Consider the following 12,835-nt stretch of genomic DNA (forward strand, 5'->3'; position numbering starts at 1 on the left):
ATTAAAACACTATGTATATTCACTAATTAAAACACTTTGTATATACACTAATTAAAACACTATGTATATACAGTAATTGAAACAATATGTATATACACTAATTAAAACACTATGTATATACAGTAATTGAAACACTTTGTATATATGCTAATTGAAACTCTGTGTATATACACTAATTGGAACACTATGTGTATCCCAGTTGAAACATTATGTGTATAAATATTTGAAAGACTATGTATATACAGTTATTGAAACACTACACATATACACTTGAAACACTATGCATATACACTAACTGAAACACTATTAAGACTCCATTGTATTTCAGGTTTTATATCCAGATGAATGTTCCAGGGCCAGAAGTGAATGTAGCAAGGGCAGATCTGACTAGGATGGTGGAGACTGCTGAATCAGCCAGAATAAAACTTTACAAAAATATTGAGGTAATACAGCGATGAAATTCAACATTTGCAGTATACTCTGTAGCTGATATATTTTTTTGGTGGGGAAATTTGAGTGATTTAGAAATTTCAGAATGAGGTCATTAACAAAAAATGTAAAGATTTTTCACCCAATATATTATAATCTCCCAATATTTGTAATGGCTACAAAATGATAGATATATAAAAAGTATCATAGTAACCTGATCTTGATTGCTTGTTGCTAGCATCAGAAGCCAAACATTAAAGACCTTGATGGGGGATCACAAGCACTTTGATGGGACATCCCAAGTACATGTACCTTGAAGGGGCATCCCAAGCACCTTGATGGGGTATCCCAAGTACCTTGAAGGGGCATCCCAAGCATCTAGAAAGGGCATCCCAAACACTTTGATGGGGTATCCCAAGCACTTTGATGGAGTATCCCAAGTACCTTGTTGGGGCATCTCAAGCATTTTGATGGGGCCTCTCGAGCATTTTGATGGGGCATCCCATTAGGCCAGTCACTAAACACCTTGATGGGGTATTCCAAGCACTTTGATGGAGCATCTCAAGCACTTTGATGGGACATCACAAGCACTTTGATGGGATATCCCAAATACCTTGATGGGGCATCAGAAGCATTTTAATCCAGAGCACCTTGATGGGTATCTTAAGCATTTTGATGGGATATCCCCAAAATTTTGATGGCATCTCAAGCATTTTGATGGGGTATTCCAAGCACTTTGATGGGGTATCCCAAGCACTTTGATGGGGCATCCCAAGCACTTTGATGGGATATCCCAAATACCTTGATGGGGCATCAGAAGCATTTTGATGCAGTATCCCACTCACTTTGATGGGGTATCCCAAGCACTTAGATGGGTCATCCCAAGTACCTTGATGAGGCATTTCAAGTACCATGATGGGATATTTCAACCACTTTGATGGGGCATCCCATGCTCTTTGATGGGGCATTTCAAGCACTTTGATGGGGCATTTCAAGTACTTTTATGGGGCATTTCAAGTACTTTGATGGGGCATCCCAAGCATTTTGATGCAGTATCCCAAGCACTTTGATGGGGCATCCCAAGCTCTTTGATGGGGCATTTCAAGCACTTTGATGGGGCATTTCAAGTACTTTGATTGGGCATTTCAAGTATTTTGATCGGGTAATTCAAACACTTTGATATGGCGTTTCAAGCACTTTGATGGGGCATTTCAAGTACTTTGATAGGGCATTTCAAGCACTCTGATGGGGCGTTTCAAGTACTTTGATGGGGCATTTCAAGCACTTTGATGGGATAATTCAAGCACTTTGATGGGGCATTTCAAGCACTTTGATGGGGCATTTCAAGCACTTTGATAGGGCATTTCAAGTACTTTGCTGGGGCATTTCAAGCACTTTGATGGGGCATTTCAAGCACTTTGATGGGGCATTTCAAGTACTTTGATGGGGCATTTCAAGCACTTTGATGGGGCATCCCAAGTACCTTGATGTGGCATTTCAAGTACCTTGATGGGATATTTCAACCACTTTGATGGGGCATCCCAAGCTCTTTGATGGGGCATTTCAAGCACTTTGATGGGGCATTTCAAGTACTTTGATGGGGCATCCCAAGCATTTTGATGCAGTATCCCAAGCACTTTGATGGGGCATCCCAAGCTCTTTGAATGGGCATTTCAAGCACTTTGATGGGGCATTTGTAGTTTCATCTGTAAGTTGACACATGTGTAAATTAGTTTATGTAGATCTATTCTGCATCATTCAGAAACCGGGTCCTACCATCATAAAACATTACTCAGCATTTCAACTAAGAAATATTACACCAGAATTGGAAATCTTACTCAAAATTGAAAAATGTGCAGTCAAGTTTTATAACAGAGGGGCCTTATTCATGTGTCATTTTACTGAGATACCCTTATTACAAGTAATGTTTATTGATATTGGATATGAGTAAAGAGTTTGTTTCTTGGCACATTAGAAACAATTAATATGTTTAAAGAATCATAACAAGCAAATTAAGTACAGTCAAACTTGCCTGTAACGTCTACTGCCACCTAAGAGATGTGAGAAAAGCAGCCATTAAAGACAGGTGTTGCTTAACATGTTAATTTCTTAATGCTTTCTTTTTTATTTACAGGACTTTTCAATAACTATCAAAGGCAGATAATTGGTTCATATATGTGACATTTAAGACAGATCACATTAAATGATTTTTCTTGACATTTATTTTTGACCTGTTGATAATCATTTTCCCTATTTATATGATGTTTCAGAATACAACAAATGAAAAACTTGCAAGGCCTTTAATATTTTTTAATGAGTTCATTCAACCAAAAGTCCAAAGGGAGGTAACTCTGTTGGATGTGGCAATGGGACAACTAGAGCACTTGAACTTGAAGCATGTGGTATGATATTTTTTCTTTAATTTGCATTCCATTTAAAGAACAAAAGTACCATTTGTAATTCTAATAATCACCAAAGAATATTACGTTCTGTACATTAAAGATATAATAACTTAAGAAGAGGCTTAGTATCAGTTGCAAAAGAAAATGATTTGTTAGCAGTGTTTAAATTTTGAATAATCCCTGAGCATGCTACTTTGATAGCATTGTGTAAATAATTGAAATATTGAAACAGGTATTTATTTAAGACCAGTTTATTCTATGGTTGATCTGGCACCAGCTGGGTATGTCTAATCTGACATGGTTGATCTGCCATTTGATGGAGATGTCTAATCTGTCATGGTTGAACTGCCAATTTATGGAGATATCTGATCTGTCATGGTTGATCTGGCATCTGATGGGGATGTATAATCTGACATGGTTGATCTGGCATTTGATGGGGATATTTAATCTGACATGGTTGATCTAGAATTTGATATGAATGTTTAATCTGTCTTGGTTGATCTGGCATTTGATGGAATGTCTAATCTTTTGTGGTTGATCTGCCAATTTATTTTGATGTCTAATCTGTCATGGTTGATCTGGCATTTGATATGAATGTTTAATTTGTCATGGTTGATTTGACATTTGATGGGAATGTCCAATCTGACATGGTTAATCTGGCATTTGATATGGATGTTTAATATGTCATGGTTGATCTGGCATTCATTGGGGATAATTAATCTGACATGGTTGATCCATAGCTGCTAGTTGTCCTGTTTTTCCTGTATTTGTCCTGTATTTTGGACCTGAATACTGTTATACATTTTTCTTGTTAAAAATCCATTTTTTAATTAAAAAATTAAATAAAAAATTTCCTTGCAGTTTTCTGTTAAGAACAGGCACCTGGTTCCATTCTGAGAGTAAATATATTGCATGTATATAGGGATGTGGAGTTCTAAAATATGATTGGTTCATTCAAAATCAAGGATACCATGCCATTTTTTAACCACCTTATTGGACTGTGCAAAGCAGATGCTGCTATCACTGTATCTCATCTTTGTAATATTGAACTTGTAGTCATGTTGAAAAGGAAAGCAGAAGATTTAGAATTTTCTCCTTCAAAGAAAAGAAAATAGAACTGGAAAGACAATTATGCCGTCATGTTTAGATTTGTGAAACAATCCAATAAAGGAGAAAACTTTGCATTGTACAGATTATGTAATTGTGATTTTGCTTGGAGGCGCCAATGACAAAAAAGCTAATAAACATCAGCATGCTGCTTCATCATCAACAACTCAGCCTGATCTTATGAATACCAGAAAGAACCTTGATGTAATTAGACTGAAGTTTGGTTTACTAAATTTCTTTTAGAATTGAACATTCCTCTTTCACTTACTAGTGTTGCTGGCAATTTATTTTGCACATTTTTTTCCAGACAGTAAAATCGCAAAGGATTACTCATGTGCTAAAACAAAAACAGTTCATTAAAAAAAAATCACACAGAATTCAGATCAGCAATGAAAGATGGTACATTGGAATCAATAATGATTGAAAAAGTCCAGGTGTGGAAAAGGCTTCTATAAACAGCCTGTGTCTGAGTGTGTTGCACTCTTGCATCTTCTGAATGGGCACCCGAATGGAACAGGGTGCCCATTCAGAATGTGCAAAGTGAACACATGCATCTGTGACATTAAATAATTAAGTTATTGTCCTACTTTACTGATGGTTGTGAATGTTGTAAATAGCTACATATGCATTAAAATTTTAAAAATCAGTATTTTTGTCACAGTCAGTATTTTTGTCACAGTCAGTACTTTTGTACTCTTGGGTTAGCAGCTATGCTGATCTGGCATTTGATGAGGATGTTTAATCTGACATGGTTGGTCTGCCATGATTGATCTGGCATTTAATGGGGATGTCTAATCTGACATGGTTGATCTGCCATTTTGTGGGGATATCAGATCTGTCATGCTTGGTCTGGCATGTGATATGGATGTTTAATCTGACATGATTGATCTGGCATTTGATGGGGATATTTAATCTGTAATGGGTTGATCTGCCATTTGATGGGGATGTTTAATCTGTCATAGCTGATCTGGCACTTGATATGGCTGTTTAATCTGATCTGGCATTTGATGAGGATGTTTAATCTGACATGGTTGATCTGCCATTTTGGGGGATATCAGAACTGTCATGTTTGGTCTGGCATTTGATGGAGATGTCTAATCTAGCATGGCTGATCTGGCATTTGATGAGGATGTCTAATCTGGCATGTGATATGGAAGTTTAATCTGACATGACTGATCTGGCATTTGATGGGGATATTTAATCTGTAATGGGTTGATCTGCCATTTGATGGGGATGTTTCATCTGTCATAGCTGATCTGGCACTTGATATGGCTGTTTAATCTGATCTGGCATTTGACGGAGATGTTAAATCATATTTTTCATGTCACACACCCATACTGGAATTGTTTAGGTGTTTTCACTACAATCTGAGCATTGATATTCTTGGATACCATGAATCAAATCTGTAAACTAATTTGTGTTGAATCCCATTCACAGTGCATGAATAGAAATATTTCAGAAGTGTTCTAGAGGGAGTATGTAATAAATACATTCATCTTTTGTTCTGACTCGTGAGGAGGAACCTGTCAGATGGGTTTCTTATATCCTAATCTATATTAAATTCACTCTTTCCTTAACCCAGAACCAAACATGTATGTATTTGTGTTTGTTTGTCTTTTGAAATTGATACATCTTTTAAGCCATTAATTTGATTCAGACTTTAAAAGTAAACAATATTCAGCTTGTTTACACCATTTGCACTCTTTTGACTTTGTACTACAGCATGAAAGCATCTCGCTTACCCATTTGCAGCACACTCCTGTAACAAACTTAAATCATACTGAGTGTTAATTGACATGAATGGTCTCCACAGTGTTATCAGCTGTTGGTGACACATGGTTTCCATACTGTTATTGTTAGTGACACATACAGTCTTCATAGTGACATTTACTCTTGGTGACACACATGGTCTCCATAATGATATCTACTGTTTGTGACACTCATTTTCCATAATGTTACTGTTAGTGGCACATAGTCTTCACAGTGATATCTGCTGTTGGTGACACGTGGTCTCCATAGTGTTACTGTTAGTGACACATAGTCTTCATAGTGACATTTACTGTTGGTGACACACATGGTCTCCATAATGATACCTACTGTTCATGAAACTAATTCTCCATAATGTTACTGTTAGTGAAACATAGTCTTCACAGTGACATCTACTTTTGGTGACACACATGGTCTCCATAATGATATCTGCTGTTGGTGACACACATGGTCTCCATTATGATATATGCTGTTGGTGACACACATGGTCTCCATAATGATATCTACTGTTCATGACACTAATTCTCCATAATGTTACTGTTAGTGAAACATAGTCTTCACAGTGACATCTACTTTTGGTGACACACATGGTCTCCATAATGATATCTGCTGTTGGTGACACACATGGTCTCCATTATGATATATGCTGTTGGTGACACATATGGTCTCCATAATGATATATGCTGTTGGTAACACATATGGTCTCCATAATGATATTTACTGTTGGTGACATACATGATCTCCATCATGATATCTACTTTTAGTGACACACATAGTCTCCATAATGATATCTGCTGTTGGTGACACATATAGTCTCCATAATGATATCAACTTTTGGTGATACACAGGGTCTCCATAATGATACCTACTGTTGGTGACACATATGGTCTCCATAAAGATATCTACTGTTGGTGACACACATGGTCTCCATAATGATATCTACTTTTAGTGACACACATGGTCTGCATAATGATATCTACTCATGGTGACACACATGGTCTCCATAATGATGTCTACTGTTGGTGACACACATGGTCTCCATAATGATATCTACTCATGGTGACACACATGGTCTCCATAATGATATCTACTCATGGTGATACGGTCTTCATGGTGTTACTCTTAATGAACACACATTCTTCATAGTGACATCTACCGTTGAAGACACTCGGTCTCCATAGAGTTACCATAGTGTTGATATATTGTTTGTATAGATGTTAACATCTTTAAATACTTGGTCATATTTGCTATTTTTGCTTCAAGCAAACTTCAGATTGTATTGTGCAGTCAGAATTGTTGCAAGTAGCATTCTCATGGATTTGTACTGTACAGTTTAAATTGTATGCAGCATTCTCAGGGATTTATATTTTACAGTTTAAATTGTATGTAGCATTCTCCGGGATTTTATTTGTACAGTTGAAATTGTATGCAGCATTCTCAGGGATTTTTATTGTACAGTTGAAATTGTATGCAGCATTCTCAGGGATTATTTTTGTACAGTTGAAATTGTATGCAGCAGGGATTTGTAATGTACAGTTGAAATTGTATGCAGCATTCTCAGGGATTATTTTTGTACAGTTGAAATTGGATGCAGCATTCTCAGGGATTTGTATTGTACAGTTGAAATTGTATGCAGCAGGGATTTGTAATGTACAGTTGAAATTGTATGCAGCATTCTCAGGGATTTGTACTGTACAGTTGAAATTGTATGCAGCATTCTCAGGGATTTTTATTGAACAGTTGAAATTGTATGCAGCATTCTCAGGGATTATTTTTGTACAGTTGAAATTGTATGCAGCAGGGATTTGTAATGTACAGTTGAAATTGTATGCAGCATTCTCAGGGATTTGTATTGTACAGTTGAAATTGGATACAGCATTCTCAAGAATTTGTATTGTACAGTTGAAATTGTATGCAGTAGGGATTTGTATTGTACAGTTGAATTTGTATGCAGCATTCTCAGGGATTTGTATTGTACAGTTGAAATTGTATGCACCATTTTCAGGTATTTGTAATGTACAGTTGAAATTGTATGCAGCATTCTCAGGGATTTGTATTGTACAGTTGGAATTGTATGCACCATTCTCAGGGATTTGTATTGTACAGTTGAAATTGTATGCAGCATTCTCAGGGATATGAATTGTACAGTTGAAATTGTAAGCAGCATTGTCAGATTTTTTTGTACAGTTGAAATTGTAAGTAGCATTTTCAGATCTGTATTGTACAGTTGAAATTGTAAGCAGCATTTTTGGATCTGTATTGTACAGTAGAAATTGTTCTAAGCAACTTTCTCAGGGAAGAGGGAACAAGTGTTTTATCCAACTCAGTGTCTTACTTGTGTTTTATTAATCGTGTATCTTCTCAACATCTGATTTGTATATGCTTGAACATAAAGTGGTCTACATCTCCATAATCAGCTTGAACATGAAATGGTCTACATCCCCATAATCAGCTTGAACATGAAATGGTGTACACCCCCATAATCAGCTTGAACATGAAGTGGTCTAAATCCCCATAATCAGCTTGAACATGAAATGGTGTACATTCCCATAATCAGCTTGAACATGAAATGGTCTACATTCCCATAATCAGCTTGAACATGAAATGGTGTACATCCCCATAATCAGCTTGAACATGAAGTGGTCTACATCCCCATAATCAGCTTGAACATGAAATGGTGTACATTCCCATAATTAGCTTGAACATGAAATGGTCTACATCCCCATAATCAGCTTGAACATGAAATGGTGTACATCCCCATAATCAGCTTGAACATGAAATGGTCTGCATTCCCATAATCAGCTTGAACATGAAATGGTCTACATCCCCATAATCAGCTTGAACATGAAATGGTCTGCATTCCCATAATCAGCTTGAACATGAAATGGTGTACATCCCCATAATCAGCTTGAACATGAAGTGGTCTACATCCCCATAATCAGCTTGAACATGAAATGGTGTACATTCCCATAATCAGCTTGAACATGAAATGGTGTACATCCCCATAATCAGCTTGAACATGAAATGGTCTACATTCCCATAATCAGCTTGAACATGAAATGGTCTACATCCCCATAATCAGCTTGAACATGAAGTGGTCTACATCCCCATAATCAGCTTGAACATGAAATGGTGTACATTCCCATAATCAGCTTGAACATGAAATGGTCTACATCCCCATAATCAGCTTGAACATGAAATGGTCTACATCCCCATAATCAGCTTGAACATGAAATGGTCTACATCCCCATAATCAGCTTGAACATGAAATGGTGTACATCCCCATAATCAGCTTGAACATGAAATGGTCTGCATTCCCATAATCAGCTTGAACATGAAATGGTGTACATCCCCATAATCAGCTTGAACATGAAGTGGTCTACATCCCCATAATCAGCTTGAACATGAAATGGTGTACATTCCCATAATCAGCTTGAACATGAAATAGTGTACATCCCCATAATCAGCTTGAACATGAAATGGTGTACATCCCCATAATCAGCTTGAACATGAAATGGTGTACATTCCCATAATCAGCTTGAACATGAAATGGTGTACATCCCCATAATCAGCTTGAACATGAAATGGTGTACATCCCCATAATCAGCTTGAACATGAAGTGGTCTACATCCCCATAATCAGCTTGAACATGAAATGGTGTACATCCCCATAATCAGCTTGAACAATAAATGTTATATTTCCCCATAATTAGCTTGAACAATAAATGTTGTATCTCCCCTGTATCACCTTAACACAAGATGTGGTGTCCCCATTTATCCTGTTGTAGAAACTTGAACACAGAGTGTTGTTTTGCCATGAAACCTATTTGTAGAAACTTGAACACATAGTGTTGTATTGCCATGTATCCTATTTGTAGAAACTTGAACACAAAGTGTTGTATTGCCATGTATCCTATTTGTAGAAACTTGAACACAAAGTGTTGTATTGCCATGTATCCTATTTGTAGAAACTTGATCAATAAAATGCCATATCTCCCCAGTATTGACTTGAGCACAAAATGTTGTATCTCGTCATTATCAGCTTGAACATAGAATGCTGTATCTTCATGCATCTGACTTGTAGAACATTGAACACAAATGCTGTATCTCCTCTGTATCATCTTGAACACAAAATGTTGTATCCCCAGTGTCTGACTTGTAGAAACTTGAACACAAAATGTTGTATCTCCATATATTAGACTTGTGTAAGCTTGAATGCAAAATGTTGTATCCCCTGTATCTGACTTGTAGAAATCTGAACACAAAATGTTGTATGTCCTTGTATTAGACTTGTATAAGCTTGAATGCAAAATGTTGTATCCCCTGTATCTGACTTGTAGAAACTTGAACACAAAATGTTGTATCTCCATGTATTAGACTTGTATAAGCTTGAATGCAAAATGTTGTATCCCCTGTATCTGACTTGTAGAAATCTGAACACAAAATGTTGTATGTCCTTGTATTAGACTTGTATAAGCTTGAATGCAAAATGTTGTATCCCCTGTATCTGACTTGTAGAAACTTGAACACAAAATGTTGTATCTCCATATATTAGACTTGTGTAAGCTTGAATGCAAAATGTTGTGTCCCCCTGTATCTGACTTGTAGAAATCTGAACACAAAATGTTGTATGTCCTTGTATTAGACTTGTATAAACTTGAATGCAAAATGTTGTATCCCCTGTATCTGACTTGTAGAAACTTGAACACAAAATGTTGTATCCCCCGTGTCTGACTTGTAGAAACTTGAACACAAAATGTTGTATCTCCATGTATTAGACTTGTATAAGCTTGAATGCAAAATGGTGTGTCCCCCTGTATCTGACCTGCATAAGCTTTCAAACAAACTGCTGTATCCCTTCTGTGTTTGAGTTGCATAAACCTTCAAACAAACTGCTGTATCCCCTCTGTGTCTGACCTGCATAAGCTTTCAAACAAACTGCTGTATCCCCTCTGTGTCTGAGTTGCATAAACTTTTAACATTAAATATACAGACTTGAACACAGAATGTTGTATCTCCAGAATGTAACATTGCATACTCCTGTATCTAATTTGCACCAAGCTTTATACAAAATGATGTACACCCCCATATCTAACTTGCATAAACTGTAACAGAAAATGATGTATACCCCCATATCTAACTTGCATAAACTGTAACACAAAATGATATATACCCCCATATCTAACTTGCATAAACTGTAACACAAAATGATGTATACCCCCATATCTAACTTGCATAAACTGTAACACAAAATGATATATACCCCCATATCTAACTTGCATAAACTGTAACACAAAATGATGTATACCCCCATATCTATCTTGCATAAATTGTAACACAAAATGATGTATACCTCCATACCTAACTTGCATAAACTGTAACAGAAAATGATGTATACCCCCATACCTAACTTGCATAAACTGTAACACAAAATGATGTATACCCCCATATCTAACTTGCATAAACTGTAACACAAAATGATGTATACCCCATATCTAACTTGCTTAAACTGTAACACAAAATGATGTATACCCCCATATCTAACTTGCATAAACTGTAACACAAAATGATGTATACCCCGTAACTAACTTGCATAAACTGTAACACAAAAAGTATAAACTTTATTGCAGAATGTTATCCCCCCAGCAAAATGTTGTATCCCCTTCCCTCTCCCATATCTGACATGCATAGACTTTCATGCAAAATGTTGACCTTAATATTAAAATAAACTGCTGCCATCACTAAAAGAAAGGCAATTATACATCTCACTATGCTAATGTTAGGTTGAACCATGCTAAGCAGCAGGGGGGGCGAATCGGACATTTTGTCCAATCGTCATTTGGCTTAATTAATACCTTCTGCATCTCAGCGGATCCGGTGTCATCAGCGCCTGGTAAAAAAAAACGACGTCGTCGTCGGGGGGGGGGTAAATCGAACGTCATTTAGTTTAATATACTTTCTGCACTCAGCGATCCCAATGTTGTCAGCGTCGGGTAAAAAGCGCGACGACCGCGTCGATGTCATCGCCCCCCCTGCTGCTAAGAAGTTATTTACAATTTAACCGAATATTTGGTCAAGTCCGATACGATATCGTGCCCGAGGATCATGTAAATTTATCGTTACAAATCCATGTGGGGTCGACTGAGCATGACTAAAAAAGTTTCAATAAACATTAAAGTCCATGTCACCGCCGCACCATGTCTGCCAAATATTTCGTAGCGTGTGTGTATCAACGCCGTTGAATACAGCAGGAATATTACAGTTGTCTCTGATTACTTTTGGAATCTGAGTGTATCGTTGAGTGACATATATCACGTCGGTGTTTTTATGCCTGCCTCTGGAAAATATCCTAGCTGGGTTTTTTTGATTGTCTAACATAACATCATCGTACACGACTAGATTGTTAACGTCGCCATCAATATCATCAATACCTGGTGCATCATTGATATCTGTAATAAACTCAATAACATTTTTTTCAGCGATCGCTGATGCATTCTCGTTAAAATCTTTCAACACCTCGTAGCATCGTTGATCATCTACGCTAGGGGCAATTAAATACAACTTATCCCACTTCATCCATCTCATTATTAAATTGAGTAACAATTGCGTCTTGCCGGATCCAGATGGTCCGATGATAATCATCTGGATCGAGTTTGGTAACGCTGCAACATGCTTAACTGGTTCTCTCGTTTTAGTCGCCGAAAAATCAATTATATTCATATCTCTATTCATAAATTATGGATCTATATTGTGTGAAGTGTAGAGTGCGTACTGGCACAAATGATATGACAACCGTTACAACAAGAAATAACAGATCGGCACTTACTGGTAAGTGTGTACAATGCGGTACAAAGAAATTTAGATTTATTTCTATTAGACCCGGGGATGTTTTAAAAAAAAGCGAGGAGGTGATATTGCAGCCAAGTTATCAAAACTCCCCGGAACACCGTGGGCAAAGTATCCAGGAGAAAAGCACCTCCCAGGATATAGCTACTGTGGCCCCGGAACACGATTAGATATCAGACTCGATGATCAAAATCAGCCCAAACCCAGTGAGTATCCAATAAACGCTATCGATAAGGCGTGTCATGCTCATGATGTTGCTTACTACAAAAGTAGCGATCTGCAACA

General features: G+C 37.1%; 1 protein-coding gene across 1 annotated transcript in view; it reads left to right on the forward strand.

Annotated features, from left to right (window-relative positions):
- The window catches only part of LOC149800843 (uncharacterized), a 103,239-nt gene that overhangs the window by 39,554 nt on the left and 50,850 nt on the right, over positions 1-12,835 (forward strand). Inside the window, exons 6-7 of the mRNA XM_089954855.1 lie at positions 329-443; positions 2,700-2,831. Coding sequence (XP_089810981.1) covers positions 329-443; positions 2,700-2,831 — 247 coding nt within the window. The remainder of the gene's footprint in view (positions 1-328; positions 444-2,699; positions 2,832-12,835) is intronic.

Source organism: Sinohyriopsis cumingii, chromosome 4, assembly GCF_028554795.1.
Source record: "Sinohyriopsis cumingii isolate HCF-2022 chromosome 4, ASM2855479v2, whole genome shotgun sequence".
Lineage (NCBI taxonomy): Eukaryota > Metazoa > Mollusca > Bivalvia > Unionida > Unionidae > Sinohyriopsis > Sinohyriopsis cumingii.